The sequence below is a fragment of the Martes martes genome, assembly GCF_963455335.1.
Source record: "Martes martes genome assembly, chromosome: 10".
Lineage (NCBI taxonomy): Eukaryota > Metazoa > Chordata > Mammalia > Carnivora > Mustelidae > Martes > Martes martes.
In genome coordinates, this window is record NC_137898.1 from 96,073,382 (window position 1) to 96,093,048 (window position 19,667).

A 19,667-nucleotide genomic window follows, 5' to 3' on the forward strand; every position below is an offset into this window, starting at 1 on the left:
TGGGCACTATAGAACTGGAAGAATTTCTGATGCAGATCTGTCATAATTATGGCTAAATGACTAGGTTATGGTAAGACAAATCTGGCCTAGATAAAAGAATGAACTTCTTGAGAGCCAGTGTCCTTAGATTCTGAAATTGTTATCCAGGGAGGTTATATAATTATAGTCCTAATGAACATTAAGAATAGAAAGATACTTGAAATATTTAAATAGAATCCTGTCTAGATTTTTCCAAGCCTCTTCTATCCTAATGCAAAACACATACACACACTTTCACAGCAGCTGTTTTTGTAAAGCTGTTTTTAAGACAACAGTATTATATCTCAAGGGGAGAAAAAGCACGTGAGAATAGAAACATACTAAAGAAACTATTAAACAGCTCAAAGGAAACTATTCTCACTAGTGGACTGCCACATAAAAATTTCAGTAGTCCTTGTACTCTTTACTACAAAATAAACAGGAAATTCACCAGCAAGGGGCCCCTGCAAATATTGCGTAGGCTCTCAAAGTCAAAAGAAAGACTCAAAAAAACAGAAAAAATTATTTCCAGTATCCAAAGATAATTCTTAAATATCTTGGAATATTTTATTTTAGTCATTTTTTTTTCATCATCATTAGTGTTGCAAAAAGCTTTGTCACCATTGGGTCCATGGCTTGGGAAAAGTTCAGGGGTGTTTAAGAAGTTGTCTTGGGGGGCACCTGGGTGGCTCAGTGGGTTAAAGCCTCTGCCTTTGGCTCAGGTCATGATCCCAGGGTCCTGGAATCGAGCCCTGCATCAGGCTCTCTACTCAGCCGGGAGCCTCCCTCCCCCTCTCTCTCTGCCTGCCTCTCTGCCTACTTGTGATCTCTCTCTCTCTCTCTCTCTCTGTGTCTCTGTCAAATAAATAAAATATTAAAAAAAAAAAAAAAGCTGTCTTGCGGCAAGAGGCAGAGGCTTAGGCAGAAGTTTCAAGGGCAAGGGCATGCAAGAGTGCCCCTCAAAGGTCACTGGGCTACTATTTCACTTGGAATTTAACATTTCTGTTCATGAGAGAAATCAGTCTGTAATGCTGCTTTCTCGTGATGTCCTTATCAAATTGGGATTAAGATTATGCTGGCCTCTACAATTATTTGGGAATTATTTGCCTGTTTTCCATTCTCTAGAATAGTTTATGTAAAACTTGGTATTTTTTTTTCCCTTAAATATTTGGCAAGGATCCCCTAGGGAAGACATTTGAGCCTGTACCTGACCATAAATTTTTCTTTTTGGTAGGATTTTTAATAACTGGTAGGATTTTTAATAACTGATTTACTTTGGGGGCACTCAGTGGCTCAGTCGGTTGAGCATTCAACTCATGATTTGAGCCCAGGTCACGATCTCAGGGTCGTTGGACTAAGCCCTGCATTGGGCTCCATGCACTGAGTCTGCATGGGACTTTCTGTTCCTCTCCCTCTGTCCATTCTCCAGCATGCTTGCCCGCCCTCTCTCTCAAATAAATAAATAAAATCTTTTTAAAAAATAACTGATTTACTTTCTTTAAGTGATATAGGATGAGTCAGATTTCTATTTCTTCTTGCATCCACCTTTTTTTAAAGGAATTTGTCTATTTCATCAAAATGATCAAATTTTTTTAGCATGGAATTGTTCATATGTCCTCTTATTATCATTAATATCACTAGGCTCTGCAGTAATGACTCACTTTTCATTCCTAATATTGGCTTTCTCTCTTATCTTTTTCACTGATCAGTTAGAGTGGTATATCCCTGGCAAAACTAAATTTTCAAAGAACCAGTTGTTGGCTTTGTTGATTTTCTCCATTGTACATTTGTTTTCTATTTCACTGATTTCTGCTCTTTATGACTTCTTTTTGATTTGCTATTTTTTCCTAACTTCTTAAAGATGGAAAGCTACAACATTTATTTTTAGCCTTTTTACTTTTTCTGATAATTGCTCTAACATTCCTTCTAATTCTAACAAATTTTGGTATGTTTTGTCTTCATTATTACTCTCTTCAAAGTATTTTCTAATAACTTCCATCGCAATTTTATCTTTCACTCAGAATTCTCTTAAGATGTACTGCTTACTGATTTTTAGCTTAACATCACTATAATCAGAAAACATACTCTGAAAAATAACCCAGGATATGATCAATCTTGATAAATGTGCCATTGACACATAAAAAGAATATACCCTCTCACTGTTCAGTGTTTTTATAAATGTTTTCATTTTCCTTGAGGAAATATCTAGCAGTAAAAGGCCTATGTCATGAGCTAGATGTATATTTAAATATTAAAAAAATCTGAAGTTTTCCAAAGTGGTCATACTCTTTTCCACTTTCACTACCAATATATCAGTTATAACTCATCTACATCCTGGCCAACATTTGGTACTGTTAAGTTTGTCGTCATCTTCTTCTTTTTTAAGCTATTCTAATGAGTATGAAGTGGTATATAATTGTGTATCTACTGAGTTGCTATTTTGAGATTATATTTGTCAACTCCTGACTTTCTAGTTTATCCTATCTTATAGATTCAGTTCTCTGGTGAAATTCTCCATATCTTCATTATTTCCTTCATCTTTTCCTCTATTTACGTAAGTGTATTAATCAACTGTTTCAAAGTCCTTGTCTGCTAATACCAACATCTGTGTCACCTGTGAGTCTGCTTCTGTTGTCTCTTTCCCTCTTGGCTTTTGGTCATATGGTCCTATCTCTTGACATGCCTAAAAATTCTAACTGAATGCTGAATGTTGTTTTAAAAGAAATTCAGAGGCTCCAAGTGATGTTATCTATGACAGAAAAGTTCACCCTTATCTCTGCTAGGCAGAGAATGCAGGGTTCATCACCTCAATCCAATCAGGCACTCAGCAGAATCAAGGCTGCTTTATAGTTTGGGTAAGGCTTATTCTACAGTTGGTTAGACCATCTTGTTAGTGTCGAACTCTCCATGTTCCTGTAGAACTCTTTGGTGTCTTGTTGACTGAAAGCCTGGTATATTCACTGGGTCTTATCTCCCCCCCACCCCCCCAACCTCATCCTGGTGGGTCCTGAACTCTACATACTCTACATATACTATAAGATTATAGAAAATTTCTCTCTGCTTTCTAAAAGTTTTCAACTTAGACCCCTAGCCTTTTTTTTTTTTTTAAAGGTGGATTGATTGATTGATTTGAGAGAGCACAAGCAGGGGGAAGGAACAGAGCTGGAGGGAAAAGCAGACTCCCTGCTGAATGGAGAGCCCAACATGGGACCCAACCCCAGGACCCCAAGATCATGACCTAAGCCAAAGGCAGAGGCTTAATTGACTGAGCCACCCAGGTGCCCCACCTTCAGCCTTCTTTATTGCACAAATTTAGACAGTGGCAAATGTCTTGAGACCCCTCAAAGTGTTTGAGCCCCCTCAAAGTCTCTAATTTTATTAATTCAGTGCCTGAAGACCAATAAAAGCGCCTCTTAATTATCTATGCCCCAGAAGTAGCTCTATGCTTGGTCCTAATTCATGCTGAAACAAATATTGAAAATTCCTAAAGAATCTTTCGTTCTCACTGCTGCCAGAATTCTAGTTTCCTTTTTTTTTTTTTAAGATTTTATTTATTTATTTGACAGACATATCACAAGTAGGCAGAGAGGCAGGCAGAGAGAGGAAGGGAAGCAGGCTCCCCGCTGAGCAGAGAGCTCGATTTGATGCAGGGCTCAATCCCAGGACCCTGGGATCATGACCCGAGCCGAAGGCAGAGTCTTTAACCCACTGAGTCACCCAGGCACCCCAGAATTCTAGTTTCTTATTTCCAAATGTGTATAAGTCAGTCCTCACATAATGTTCCACAGGCTTCTCACACTCAATGTCCTAAATTGAACCTGCTAGCTTTCTATCAAATCTAGTTCTTCTTTGGGCATCACCTCCCTATGTTAATGGTACTACCATTCATTTAGCTATCCAAGAATAAATTTAGAAACTACCTTTGACTGCTGTCAACACCAAACCCAACTGGTCACTGACTCCTATGAATTCTATTTCTTAAATTTTATTAAATATATGACTCTCTGTTCCCAATGTTCCCATCACTGTCTACCTCAGCTACTAAAATAACTTACTAGTTAACTAGACTCTTTGCCTCAGTTTTCTGTCCTCTCCAGACCATTCTGTACTGCTATCAAAATGATCTTTCTAAAATACAAATCTGACAAGACTTATGCCTTAAAATATTTCAAGAGCATTTTGATAGCCCCTCTGCCACTTCACTTCCACCCATTTAGCCGCCCCAAGTTCTCACAGTTTCCAACACATATCTTAAACTTTCATACTATGTCCATGACCATCTAGCAAATTCCAATTCATGCTTCAAGACCCAGCTTGAGTACTAACCCATCTATATATAAAGCCTTTCTTGACCTCCCTAGACTGTCTCCCTGTCTTACTTCTCATATAGCATTATAATTACTATTTTCATCTCCTTTTCTCCATTTGTCTGGCCTCCCTTGGTGCTCATCCTATTTCCCATCATTTTTATCACCATCATTATCATCATCACCACCACCACCACCACCACCACCATCATGGTCATAATAGGTACTATTTACCATGATTTTATTAAATGCCAAATACAATGTTAAGTATTTTACATATATTTCTCCATTTAATTCTATCAACAACCTAGGAGACAGGGATTATAATCCTCATTTTATAATTAAAAATATTGAATCTCAGAGGTAAAGAAACATGCTGAAGGTTACACATCTAATAAGTTGCAAATTCAAACCCAAGACTATTTGATTCCAAGCCTGTGCTATGAACCACTACTATCCTGCCACATGTTTACATTTCATATTCTCAGCATATAATGCAGTACCTGGCATGTGCCAGACTCTCAACAAATGTTTGTCAAAAAATACCAAATGAGGGAACCTGGGTGGCTCAGTGGGTTAAAGCCTCTGCTTTCGGCTCGGGTCGTGATCCCAGGGTCCTGGGATCGAGTTCCGCATCAGGCTCTCTGCTCAGCAGGGAGTCTGCTTCCCCCTCTCTGTCTGCCTCTCTGCCTACTTGTGATCTCTGTCTGTCAAATAAATAAATAAAATCTTTAAAAAAAAATACCAAATGAAATAATATATGAAAGCCCTTCAAAATTATAAAACTCTGCATGAACACTATTATTTGCTTCCACTCTCCATTTAATGCTGATTTTTCGACATCACCATTTTATTAGCTTCCCCAGTAAACACATATTTATCCATCTAGACCCAACTGAATGTAATAATTTCTCTAACTTTCCAGATGGAATCGGTAATCCCACTTCTGTATTCTCTGGAACTCTGTACCTACTTCTTCTATTGTAATAATTATACTACTTACTTGCATGCAGTTATGCCCCCATCCATCTTGGGGTATGAATTCCTCAAGAAAAGGAACCACATTTTATTTATCTTTGTAAGGCCTATGTCTAGGACAGTCTCATATGAAAGTGCCAGATTAATGTTTGCTGAATAAATGCAGACTCACTCTCAAATGTGGATAAGAAGTGAAGTCCTTGTTTTCAAACCCACATTCCACCCCCCCCCCTTGCTTTACTGAGAGATAACTGACAAAAATATTGTGTAACTTTAAGGTGTACTATATATATCAATGATTTCTTATATATATAGTATGAACTGATTACCATGATATTAGTTAACACTTTTATCACTCCACAGTTACCTTTTGTTTGTGTGTGTGATGAGAACATTTAAAATCTACTCTCTTAGCAAACTTCAAGTACTGTAGTGACAGTCACCACAATGTACTTTATTAGATCCCCAGAGCTCCTTTATCCTATAACTAAAGTCTGCAGCCTTTTGCCAACATCTCATAACCCCCACACATATCCCTCCCTGGTTCTGGCAAACACCAATCTACCCCTGTTTTAATGAGTTCATTTTTTTTAGAGTTCCCATATAAGTAAGGTCATAAAGTATTTCTTTCTCTGATTTATTTTATTTAGCATAATACCTCAACATTCATTCATGTCAGAAATGGCAGGATTTTCATTTTTTGTAGCTGAATAATATTCCATTATAGATGTACCACATTTTCTTTATTCATTCATCTGCTGACAGACACTTAAGTTGTTTCCATGTCCTAGCCATTGTGAATAATGCTGCAATGAACATGGGGGTGCAAATACCTCTGTGAGACAGTGATTTCATCTCCTTCACAAGTGGGATTTTTGGATCATACAGTAGTTCTGTTTTTAATTTTTTGAGGAATCTCCACACTGTTTTCCATAGTAGCTGCACTAATTTACATTCCCACCAATAGTGTACAAGTTTTCCTTTTTTCTACATCCTTGCCAACACCTATCTCTTGTTTTTCATATAACAGCCATTCAAACGGGCATGGGGTGGTATCTCATTATGGTTTTGATTTGCATTCCCCTGTTGATTAGTGATATTGAGCAACTCTTCATGTACCTATTGGTCATCTGTATGTCTTCTGGAAAAATGTCTATTTAGGTCCTTTGACCATTTTTTAATTGGGCTGTTTGATTTTTTTTTTTTTTTCCCTATTGAACTGTGTAAGTTCCTCATATAATCACCTTATCAGGTATATACTTTTCAAATATTTTCTCCTATCCCACAGGTTGTCTTTTCATTTTGTTGATCGTCTTCTTTGGTGTGCTGAGTGAAGTCTTCATTTGATATAGTCCCACTTGACTCTTTTTGCTTTGTGGCTTGTACTTACAATGTCATATTCAAAAATCACTGCCAAGACCAAAGTCAGGGAGCTTACTCCTTTGTTTTCTTCCAATAGTTTTAAAGGTTCAGGTCTTATGCTCAAGTCTTTAATCCATTTTGGGTAGATTTTTGATGGAGTAAGTTAGAGGCCACTTTCATTCTTTTGCATACAGATATCCAGTTTTCCCAACACCATTTATTGAAGAGACTATCCTTTTCCCATTGTATATTCTTGACTGCACTGCTATAAATTAACTGACTTATTTCTGGGCTCTTTATTCTGTCCCACTAATCTATGTATCTGTTTAATGTGACTACCATACTGTTCTGATTACTACAGCTTTGTACTATAGCTTGAAATCAGGAAGCATGATGCTTCCAGTTTTGTTCTACTTTCTCAAGATTTCTTTCACTGGGGAGCCTGGGTGGCTCAGTCACTTGAGCATCTAACCCATGATTTTCTCTCAGGTCATGATCTCAGGGTCATGGGATCCAGCACTGCTTTGGGCCAGGGTGGGGGGGGGGGGTCCACACTCAGTGGGGAATCTGTTGGGGATTCTTTCTCTCTCTCTGCCCCTCCCCTATCATGTGCACGTGTGTGTACCTAAGTATGCACTCTCTCTCGCTCTCTCAAATAAATCTTTAAAAAGAAAAGATTTCTTTCACTATTCAGGGTCTTTTGTGGTTCCATACAGATTTTAGAAATTAGTATTTTTTTCTTCCCTTTTTTCCTAAAGATTTATTTATTTACTTATTTATTTGAGAGAGAGAGCAAGAGCATGAGAGGGGGGAGGGTCAGAGGGAGAAGCAGGCTCCCCGTTGAGCAGGGAGCCCAATGCGGGACTTGATCCTGGGACTCCAGGATCATGACCGGAGCAGAAGGCAGTCACTTAACAAACTAAGCCACCCAAGCACCATAGCATTGTTTTTTCTATTTCTGCTTTAGAACTTTGATAGGAACTGCATTAACTCTGTATATTATTTGATATCATGAACATTTTAACAATACTAATTCTTCCAATTTATGAGCTTTCCATTTATTTGTGTCATCTTCAATTTCTTTCATCAATGTTTTAACTTTCAGTATACAGATCTTTACCTTCCTTGGTTAGATTTTTTCCTAAGTATTTTATTCTTTTTGATGCTATTGTAAACAGGATTATTTTCTTAATTCATCTTTCTCATAGTTCATTGTTAGTATACAGAAACACAACTGATTGTTGTAAATTGATTTTGTATCCTGAAAAATACAGGAATTACTGAATTCATTTATTAGTTCTAACAAGTTTTTGGCAGAGTCTTTAGGGTTTTCCAAATATAATATCATGTCTTCTGCAAACAGTTACAGTTTCATTATTCCTTTCTAATTTGGATACCTTTTATTTCTTTTTCTCTTAAATGCTCTGGCTAGGATGAATATAAGTGAGGAGAGTAGGCATCCTTGTTTTGTTCTGATCTTAAAGGAAAAGATCTTTTCTTTTCTTTTCTTTTTAAGATTTACTTGAGAGAGAGTGAGAGCACACTTGTGAGTTGGGGGAGGGGAAAGGGAAGAGAATCTTCTAGCAGACTCCCCACTGAGCATGGGTCCCTACAGAGACTCAATCTCAAGAGCCATGAGATCATGACCTGAGATGAAACCAGAAGTCAGACACTTCACTGACTGAGCCACCCAGGCAACCCATGATTTCCACTTTTCACTGTGCAGTGTGATAGCTGTAGGTTTGTCATGTTGGGATTTACTATGCTGAGGTACATTCCCTCTGTACCAGTTTGTTGAAGAGTTTTTACCAAAAATGGATATTGAATTTTCTCAAACGCTTTTTCTGCATCTATTAAGATGATCACACGATCTTTATGCCTCATTTTGTTAATGCAGTTGTATCATATTGATTGATCTATACTGGCTGAACCTTCCTTGCATCCTTGGAATAAATCCCACTTGATCCTGGTATAGGATCCTTTTAATGTACTGTTGAATTCAGTTTGTTAATATTTTGTTGAGACTTTTTACATCAATGTTCATCAGGGATACTGACCTGTAATTTTCTTTTCCTGTAGTGACCTTGTCTGGTTTTGGTATCAGGGTAGACCTTGTAATGAGTTGCAAAGTGTTCCCTTCTCTTCAGTTTTTTGGAAGAATTTGAGGACTGGTGTTAATTCTTCTTTAAATGTTTGGTAGAATTCACCAGTGAAGCCAGGTCCAGGACTTTTGTTTCTTGGGAAGTTTTTGATTACTGATTCAAACTCCTTACTTGCAATTCGTCTGTTTAGATTTTCTATTTCTTCATATTTCAGTCTGGATAGGTTGCACATTTCCAGAAATTTATCCTTTTTTTTTCTAGGTTGCCCAATCTAGGTGTTTCTATGGTATCAGCTGTAATGTCTTCTCTTTTGTTTACAATTTTATTTGCTTTTCTTTTTTTTTCTTTCCCTTGGTTAATCTAGCTAAGCATTTCAATTTTGTTTATCTTTTCAAAAAACCAACTCTTAGTATCATTGATCTTTTCTATTTTTTTTTCTATTCTCTATTTCTGCTATAATCTTTATTAATTTCTTCCTTCTGACTAACTTTGGGCTTAGTTTGCTCATCTTTTTCTAGTTCCTGAGTTGTAAGATTAGGTTATTTATTTGAGATTTTTTTTCTCCCATCCAAGTACTAACCAGGCCCGACCCTGCTTAGCTTCCGAGATCAGACGAGATCGGGTGCATTCAGGGTGGTATGGCCGTAGACTGAGATCTTTTTTCTTTGAAGGCATCTTGTACATATAAACTTTCTTCTTAGAGCTGCTTTTGCTGCATACCATACGTTTTGGTATGTTGTGTTTCCATTTTTGTTGTCTAAACATTTTATTTCTCCTTTATTTCTTCTTTGATCCATTGGTTGTTCACAAGTGTGCTACTTGATTTTCATGTATTTGTGAATTTTCAATTTTTCTTCATTACTGATTTCTACTTTCATACCAATGTGTTTGGAAGAGATACCTGATATAATTTCAGTCTGCCTGAATTTGTTAAGACTTGGGTTGTGGCCTATATGTGGCATATGATCTACCTTGAAGAATGTCCTGTGTGTTCTTGAGAAGAAAGTGTGTTCTGCTACTGTTAGATAGATTGTTCTGTATATGTCTGTTAGATCTATTTGGTCTTTAAGGTTGTTCAAAACCAATGTTTCCTTATTAATTTTCTGTCTGCATGATCTATCCATTGTTTAAGGGAGGATACTAAAGTCTCCTACTATTATTGTACTGCTGTTTATTTCTCCTTTCAGTTCTGTTAGTATCTGCTTCATGTTTAGGTACTCTGTACATGTGCTGCCAAAGCGAGCACTATGTTTAAATACTCTGATGTTGGGTGCATAAATATTTATAATTGTTATACCATCCTGATAAATTTACCCCTTTATGATTATATAATGACCTTCTTTGTCTATTGTGATGCTTTCAACTTAAAATGTATTTTGTCTGATATAAGGATAGACACTCCCACACTACTTTGGTGCTCATTTGCATGGAGTATCTTTCTCTATCCCTTCACTTTCAGCCTATATGTGTCCTGAAAGCAAAAGTGAGTCTCTCATAGGCATCATTTCTCTCTTAAGACAGTGTAGTATTGACAAAAGAATTGACAAATAGGTCAGTGGAACAGAACAGAGAGCCCAGAAATAGACCTGCATAAATATAGTTAACCGAGCTTTGACAAAGGAGCAAAAGCAATACAATGGAGCAGAGATAGTCTTTTCAACAAATAGGGTAGGAACAGCTGTGCAGAAAAATGAATCCAAACACAGACCTTACACCCCTTACAAAAATTAACTCAAAATGGATCACTGAACTAAATGTAAAACACAAAATGATAAAATTCTTAGAAGATAACACAAAAGAAAATCTAGGTGAGGGCCTGGGTGGTTCAGTCGGTTAAGTGCCTGCCTTTGGCTCAGATCATGATCCCAGAGTCCTGAGATCCAGCTGGGCTCCCTGCTCAGTGGGGAACATGCTTGTCCCTTTCCCTCTGCCCCTCCATCCTCCCCCATTCCCCACTCGTGCTCTCTCTATCTCACGCTCTCTCTATCTCACACTCTCTCTCAAATAAATAAAATCTTAAAAAAAAAAAAAAAAAAAAAGGAGGGGCACCTGGGTGGCTCGGTCATTGAGCATCGGCCTTCAGCTCAGGTCATGATCCCAGGGTCCTAGGATCAAGCCCCACATCAGGCTCCCTGCTCAGCAGGGAGCCTGCTTCTCCCTCTCCCACTCCCCCAGCTTGTGTTCCCTCTCTCACTGTGTCTCTCTCTGTCAAATAAGTAAAAATCTTAAAAAAAAAAAAAAAGAAAGAAAGAAAATCTAGGTGACTTTGAATATGGCAACAATTTTTTAGGTACAGTACCTAAGGCATGATACATTAAAAAAAAATAATTGCAAGCTGGACTTCATTAAAATTAAAATCTTTCGCTCTTCAGAAGCCAGTGTCAAAAGAACGAAAATTAAAGCCGCAGATGAGGGAAAGTATTTATAAAAAAAAAAAAAAATTGATAAAGGACTATTATCCAAAACTACAAAGAACTCTTAAAATTCAAGAATAAGAAAATAAATAACCCAATTAAAAAATGAGCCAAAGACCTAAACAGATACTTCACCAAAGAAAATGTACAGATGGCTAATAAGCATATGAAAAGATGCTCCACATCCTACGTCATTAGGGAATTGCACATTGAAACAACGAGATACTATTACACAACTGTTAGAATGGCCAAAACCCAAAACAATGATAACACCAAATGCTGGAGAAGATCTGGAGCAACAGGAACTTTTGTTTGTTGCTCACAGAAATGCAAAATGGTACAGCCACTTTGGAATAAAATTTGGCAGTTTCTTTCAAAAGTAAAGGTATTCTTACCCTTTTATCTAGCAAACATACTACTTGGTATTTACCCAAATGAGGTGAAAACATACACCCACATGAATCTTGCACATGGATATTTAAAGCAGCTTTATTTATAACTGCCGTAACTTTGAAGAAACCAAGATTCCTTCAGAAGGTGAATGGAGAAACAAAACTGTAGTACAACCAGACAACAGAATATTACTCCACACTAAAAAGAAGTGAGGGCACCTGGGTGGCTCAGTTGGTTAAGGGACTGCCTCGACTCAGGTCATGATCCTGGTGTCCCGCATTGGGCTCCCTGCTCGGCAGGGAGTCTGCTTCTCCCTCTGACCCTCCCGTCTTGTGCTCTCTCTCGTTCTCTCTCTCTCTCTCTCATTCTCTCTCTCTCAATAAATAAATATAAATCTTTAAAAAAAAATGAGCTGTCAAATCATGAAAAGGTATCAGAAGAAATTTAAATGCATTTTACTAAGTGGAAGATTGACAATTTGAGAAGGCTATGTATTTTATACCCACTATATGATATTCTGGAAATGGCAAAACAATGGAGACAATAAAAAGATCAGTAGTTGCCATGGGCTGGGAGGAAAGATGAATGGGTGGAGCACGAAGCATTTTTAGGGCAGTAAAATGATTCTGTATATTATATTATGTGGATACAAGTCATTATCCATTTGTCAAAATCTGGAAGAATGTATAACACCAAGAGTGGATCCCAAAACTGGGGAAGGAGACAAACCTTAAAAGACTCTTAATCTCAGGAAACAAGCTGAGGGCTGCTGGAGGGGAGGGTGGTGGGAGGGATAGAGTGGCTGTGTGATGGACACTGGGGAGGGTATGTGCTATGGTAAGTGCTGTGAGTTATGTAAGACTGATGATTCACAGACCTGTCTGTACTCCTGAAACAAATAATACATTATATGTTAATATATTAAGTGCATCCCAAAGTAAAATACGGTTTATAGTGTGTTAATGGAATGGAGGTTTACCAGTTGTAACAACTGTACCACTGTGATTCAGGATGTTGACAGTAGAGGAGATAGTCCATGTATACCATGTAAACTCTCTGTACTTTCTGCTTAATTTTGCTTCAATCTTACAACTCTTCCAAAAAAAAAAAAAAGTCTCTTAAAAAAAACATAGCTCTTAACTACCTTTCATACTTCTATCCAGATAAAAAACAGTTTACACTATGGATCAGAAGCCAAAACCACCTGATTATTTCTAAAACTTGGCTTTCAAAATCATCTTAACTGCTAATTTAAGGCTCACATTAAGAATCAAAGAACTTACTTTTCAACTTTCTTCTGATGTTCTTTTTGCCTTTGTTGTTCTTTTACTTGTTCTCTTTCAATATCCATGAAAAGTCGTCTGTATCTCAGGTATTGCTTTTGACGCTAAAGGAAAGAAGTTGAAAATGTTAAGATTCTGCTCTGAGGACTTTCCAAGGAAGGAAAATATCCTTGTGCCATATATAAACTAGATGATACAAAAGACACACGGAATTCAGTCCTTAATTTCCTTCTATTTTATGGTGACCTAGGATAATATCATATACAGAAAAAGTTTTATATTCTCAAGCACATAGCTATTCGATAGTATAGATAAATCAGAGAAATAAGTACTAATTTAGCTTGCCCTTAGTCCAGTCCTTTGTCAACAGTACTTGAGGAAATGACTACATTTGGTATGATAAGATATATTACTATATTTACTCTGTGTTCCCAAGTAATAAGTACCATTGAAGCAGGGCCAAAGAAAGAATGGGAGAGGTATTTTATAAAAGAACAATAGTCCCTTTAAATTTTCAAAATTAAAACCACATCACGAAAGAATACTCTAAGCCTAGCCTCATATGGTAGGAAAGAGGGAAGGACTGAGGACTATCTGAGCACCAAACTTTCAAAGGGAACAAGTACAAGGGCGCCTGAGTGGCTTAGGCAGTTAAGCATCTGACTCTTGATTTCAGCTCAGGTCATAATCTCAGGGTTGTAAGATCAAGGCTCACATCGGGTTCATGCTAGGTATGAGCCTGCTTGGGATTCTCTCTCCCAAAGGAAGGGAGCAAGTATAATAAAAGCAAGTGCTATACAGCAATGTCCACAATAGCCAAACTATGGAAAAAACCTAGATGTCCACCGACAGATGAATGGATAAAGAAGATGTGGATATACAATGGAATACTATGCAGCCATCAAAAGAAATGAAATCTTGCCATTTGCAACGACGTGGATGGAACTAGACGGTATTACGCTTAGCGAAATAAGTCAATCAGAGAAAGACAACTATCATATGATCTCTTTGATATGAGGAAGTGGAGATGCAACTTGGGGGGCTTGGGGGGTAGGAAAAGAATAAACGAAACAAGATGGGATCGGGAGGGAGACAAATCATAAGAGACTCTTAATCTCACAAAACAAACTGAGGGGGGCCGGAGGGAGGGGCGTAGGGAGAGGGTGGTGGGGTTATGGACATTGGGGAGGGTATGTGCTATGGTGAGTGCTGTGAAGTGTGTAAACCTGGTGATTCACAGACCTGTACCCCTGGGGCTAATAATACATAATACGTTTATTAAAAAATTTAAAAATTAAAAAAAAAAAAGCAAGTGCTGTTGCCCTTTGGGTTTATGTTCTGGGTTTATATATTCTCTTTTAAGGACAAAAGCTACTTAAAGGGCACTAATGTATACATGGACATGTTTTTGCCCTTTGAGTAGCTTATATCCTTTTGGTAAAAATTATTAAAAGTCTAATAGCTGGCTCTTAATATTGAGGCCATCACAAGCACCAGTGGTAATTTTTTTAAAAACACAGATGCCCCAAACCTACCTTTCAATATACTGATCAGTATATCTGTTTGGGTTCAGGTATTTGTATTTTGAAAAAAGCTCCACATCTGATTCTGGCACAATGGCAGTGTTAAAAACTGTATACAATGGAGTATTATGCTTCCATCAGAAAGGATGAATACCCAACTTTTGTATCAACATGGAAGGGACTAGAAGAGATTATGCTGAGTGAAATAAGTCAAGCAAAGAGAGTCAATTATCATATGGTTTCACTTACTTGTGAAGCATAAGGAATAACACAGAGGACATTAGGGGAAAGAAAGGAAAAGTGAATTGGGGGAAATCAGAGGGGAAAACGAGCCATGAGAGACTGTGGACTCTGAGAAACAATCTGAGGGTTTTGGAGGGGAGGGGCGTGGTAGTTAGGTGAGCCTGGTGGTGGGTATTAAGGAGGACACGTATCGCATGGAGCACTGGGTGTGGTGCATAAACAACGAATCTTGAAACACTGAAAAAATAAAATTAAATTAAAAAAAAAAGTTGGCTTAACCCAACTTTAGATTGAGAAGGAAAAAAAAAAGGAAGTCATGAGTTAAAACTTTTCCTTTAAGTTATTGTGACAAATGCCCACTAATGGAAAAAATTCACTGGGATCAGATATCTGATTTCACATCGATATCCCAAATCCTAGAAGTTTGAAAGAAAAGTTCAACATATTATAATGACTCAAGTAACTTCCTTCCTTTATCCATGGAATTTGTAGTATTGGCTCTTAATGTGTAAGAACACAGTAAATCCTTCCCAATTTCACACATACTTTTATAGTAGAAATACTGGTGTTCAGAAGCAATTAACATTGCATACCTCTCTCTTATCTTCTTCCTGATCTACTCCAGACTGGAGTGTCAGCGGAATTTGAAATTCAGTGTTCGATCTTGATTGATATCCATCATAAACCTGTTAGAAGCACAGTCACACAAAGTGACAAAATTGGCAAAAGCAAGACCTGTATGTGCTTTTGATATTTTTATCTATTGTTTCTTTTCTCCTGCAACTTGGACCTCAACTGGATAAAGACAAACAAATAAAAAATCAATTAAATAAAATAAATTTTAAAAGAATGAAAGAAGCAGATTCAGAAGGAATAAACCAAATAAAAAATAATAAACCAAAGAAAATGAATCAGGTCAAAAACATGGATGAATTAATAACAAATAAAAATGTTCAGAATGAAAGTTCTTCTAAAGTGGTCACTTAAAATCACTCTGAGTGTACTTAGGACTGAATCCAGGATGTAAAGCCAGATCCCTTATTATCTCAAAGCTGTAATCATTTTCAATTTTTTTCAACTCTTTTGGTGGGTGTGAGTCCAAATAAGAACCTAAAAATATTATAACATCAACTGACATGAAAGGGAAGAAACTGGAGCTAACTTTCCCCCATATTACTAGAAAAGATCTATGACATAACGGTATACCTACTCTGTTATGGGTCAAATTATGATCTCTAACTTTCAGAATGAAAGCTCATTATTACTTTTTTTTTAGCTTAAAAGTTATGTATCTTCTAGCAAAGTTGCAGGATATAAGGTAAGTATACAAAAATCTATTGTATTTCTTTATACTTGTAATTAACAATCCAAAAATGAAATTAAAGGAAAAATCCATTTAACATACCACCAAAAACTTACAATAAAATTAACAAAGTTAGTGTAAATTTTATACTCTCAAACCTAAAAAACATTGTTGGAAGAAATTAAAGAAGATCTAAATGAATGAAAAGACACGAAAGGACAGATAAGATGGTAGTACTCTCCAAACTGATCTACAGGTTTAATGCAATCTCCATCAAAATGTCAGCTGACTTCTTTGTAGAAGTTGACAGGGTGATCCTTAAATTCAAATGCAAGGGATAGCTAAGATGGTTTTGAAACAGAAGAGCACAGTTGGGAGGAATCACTCTTCCCAATTTCAAAAATTACTACAAAGCTACAGTAATCAAGATAGTGTGATATTGGTTAAGAACAGACTTAAAAAAAAAAAAAAAGAATAGGCTTACAGATCCATGGAACAGAACTAACAGTTCAGAAATAAACCATTATATTTACAATCAACTGATTTTTGGCAAGAGTCCTCAATGGGTAAGCATTTCAACAAACGGTGTTGGGACAACTAGATATCCATATGCAAAAGAATGAAGTTCAATTCCTACCTTATACCACATATGAAAATTAACTCAAAATGGATCACAGACCTAAATGCAAGAGATATAAAATTCTTAGAGGAACACAAAAGAGTAAACCTTCGTGATTCTTCCTTAGGTGGTTTCTTAGATATGACACCAAAAGCACAATCCACAGAAGAAAAATGACTAACTTAGACGTCTTCAAAATTAAAAACTTTTGTGCTGCAAAGGAAGCCATCAAGAAAACAAAAAGCCTACAAAATGGGAGAAAACATTTGTAAATCATGTAACTAATAAGGGACTTGTATGGAGAATATACTAAGAATTCACAAACTCAATAATCAAAAGACAAATAACTCAATTACAAATTGGGCAGATAATCTGATAAGCAATTTTCCAAAGAATACAGGTAGCCAATGAGCACATGAAAAGATGCCCACTATTAACCAGCAGGAAAATATAAATCAAAAGCACAATGAGATACCACTTCACACCCATTAATATAGCTATAATTAAAAAGACATTAAGTGCTGGTAAGGATGTGAGGAAATTAGAACCCTCATACACTGTTGGAAGGAATGAAAAATAGTGCAGCCACTTTGGAAAATAATTTGACAGTTCCTCAAAAGGTTAAACATAGAGTCACCACATTCCTAGCAATTCCATTCCTTGATATATTCAAGAGAAATGAAAACACATATCCACAGAAAAACTTGTATGCTAATATTCATAGCAACATTATTCATAACAGCCAAGAAGTAGAAACAATCCAAACGTCCATCAATTGATGAGTGGATAAAACGTGCTATATGCATAAAATGGAATGTCATTTAATGATAGGAATAAAGTACTGCTATATGCTACAAGGTCAATGAACTTTGAAAACATTATGTTAAATGAAAAAAGCCAGTCACGAAAGGCCATATATTCCATGATGATCCCATTTATATGAAATGTCCAGAATAGGCAAATCTATAGACAGAAAAATTGGCTAATGGTTGCCTAGGGTTGGGGGGTAGAGGAAAAAGGAATTGGCTACTAATGAGTAAGGACTTTTGGGGTTTGAAGAAAATGTTCTAATATTCACTATGGCAAACTTCACATAACTGTTTGAATATACTAAAAACACTGCATCATAAACTTTAAATAGGTTAATTATATAGTATACAAATTATAATCAATTTTCAATATTCCATACTCCTTACTTGTGAATTTGCCTGCTTACTAATATTTATTTGTAATTCCAAAATTAACACTTGTGATGCTTTTATGGTCATTTGCAGACACAGAGCTGTGACAAATTTGAGTCACCAGATATGCATGTTGCCGGGGGAGGCTGAACAAGGGGATGCTCTGCTCTTTTTGTTTCAGACTTCAAACTGTAAACAGAACTTTTCAAGGTCTATTTAGTGCCAAGGTTTTTGCATTTTTGTGCTTTTTGTTGGAGATTTCACCATTTAAAATGGCTCCCAGGGCCCCCGGGTGGCTCAGTCAGTTGAGCATCTAACTCTTGATTTCAGCTCAGGTCATGATCTCAGGGTCCTGGGACAGAACCCCAGATCGCATAGGCTCTGAGCTCAGTGGGTAGTCTACCTGCAGATTTCTCTCCCTCTCCCTCTGCCCTTCTCTTGGCTCCCTCACTTGTTCTCTCTCTCTCTAAAATACATAATTTTTTAAAATTTTTTTTAACAGGGAGAGACACAGTGAGAGAGGGAACACAGCAGGGAGAGGGAGAAGCAGGCTTCCAGCTGAACAGGGAGCCCGATGCAGGACTCATTCCAGGACCCTGGGATCATGACCTGAGCTGAAGGCAAACACTTAATGACTGAGCCACCCAAGTGCCTCCATTTAAAATACATCATCTTTTTTAAAGAAATAAAAATACAAGACAGAATAAAATAAAATAAAATAAAATGGCTTCCACGCACAGTGTTGAAGTACTATCTAGTATTCTTAAGCATAAGAAGGCCTTGATACCTTATGGAGACAATACATGTATGAAATAAGCTCATTCAGGAATAAGTTACAGTGTTATTGCCTCCATGTTAATAAATCAACATTATGTATTAAATAGGTGACTTTAAACAGAAATTCACATAAAACAAAGTTAGGTATTGATGAGCGACCAAAACATGATCAGGGGCTCACAAAAAACTAACTCTGTATCTTCCCTAGGAACAGTGGTTTAGTATTCACTACTGCAATGTGACAACTTTATATAACTACCATAAATAACAAGAACTGACTGAATACAATCTGAAAATGATACACAGCAGAGACTGATGATAGTTATTTCTGGAATTTCGGGTTATTTTTTCTTTTTGTTTGTGTTTACTTTTGCTACAATAAAAATGAAAACATTTTCTGCTTTCAAAAAAGTAAGAAAAACCAGACTTTCAGCACTGGGCAAGGAGTAAGCTTACTATGGACCTCTCTGTCTCACTGATTCTAACTAAAGATTCCAGGAAATGTGGCCTGTGGTATTTGGAGAGTGTAGGGGTTGGGCACCCTGAGAAGGAATGAACTAGAAAACTGGATTCCTTAAACCTGTGTATGAATTGGCATATGTCCCCAAATCACCCCTGCGTTGTGCATGCATGGGATGGACCTAAAGGAATATAATGAAGGCTATGAAAACTGAACTAACTCTCGAGCCACTCTTCATGGAAGGTGAGAAAGAACTTATAATATAAACTTAACCAGGCTGATTGCCTGTTAGAACAAATAAACAAAAGATGCAACATTCTTCAGAGGATTTCAACAGAAGCCAGAGTCTTACAATATAATATTCAAAACTGGACCCAGAAGAAAGGATGGCAAGAGAATCCAGAACATGGTCCAAGGACAGATAACTCTTCTTCTGACATTGTAGGAATAGGTGAGAATGTCAAAAAAACAAATGGCTGAAGGAGTTAGTGCATGACGGCTTCTATTTTCTTCATGAAAGTCTGAGGGTATGGGGATGTAGCAAGCACTCTACAAAGTATTTAAGGTTTACTATTATTAGTGTGGGCCACAGGAGAGGGAGCTGACAAAGGGCAAGCAAGAAAAATGCTAAGCAGCTCTGACTATAAGCCCCAAGTATGACTGTGATCTAAATCTACACTATTAACATGTTTTTTTTCCAATAA

The 19,667-nt window shown here is 37.0% G+C and overlaps 1 protein-coding gene across 2 annotated transcripts in view; it reads right to left on the reverse strand.

Annotated features, from left to right (window-relative positions):
• The window catches only part of CCDC15 (coiled-coil domain containing 15), a 78,582-nt gene that overhangs the window by 33,516 nt on the left and 25,399 nt on the right, over positions 1-19,667 (reverse strand). For both annotated transcript variants that reach the window (XM_080815846.1, XM_080815845.1), the window contains 2 exons: positions 15,217-15,309; positions 12,858-12,961 (listed from right to left, as the gene is read on the reverse strand). In XM_080815846.1, the coding sequence (XP_080671972.1) occupies positions 12,858-12,961; positions 15,217-15,309 (197 nt within the window). The remainder of the gene's footprint in view (positions 1-12,857; positions 12,962-15,216; positions 15,310-19,667) is intronic.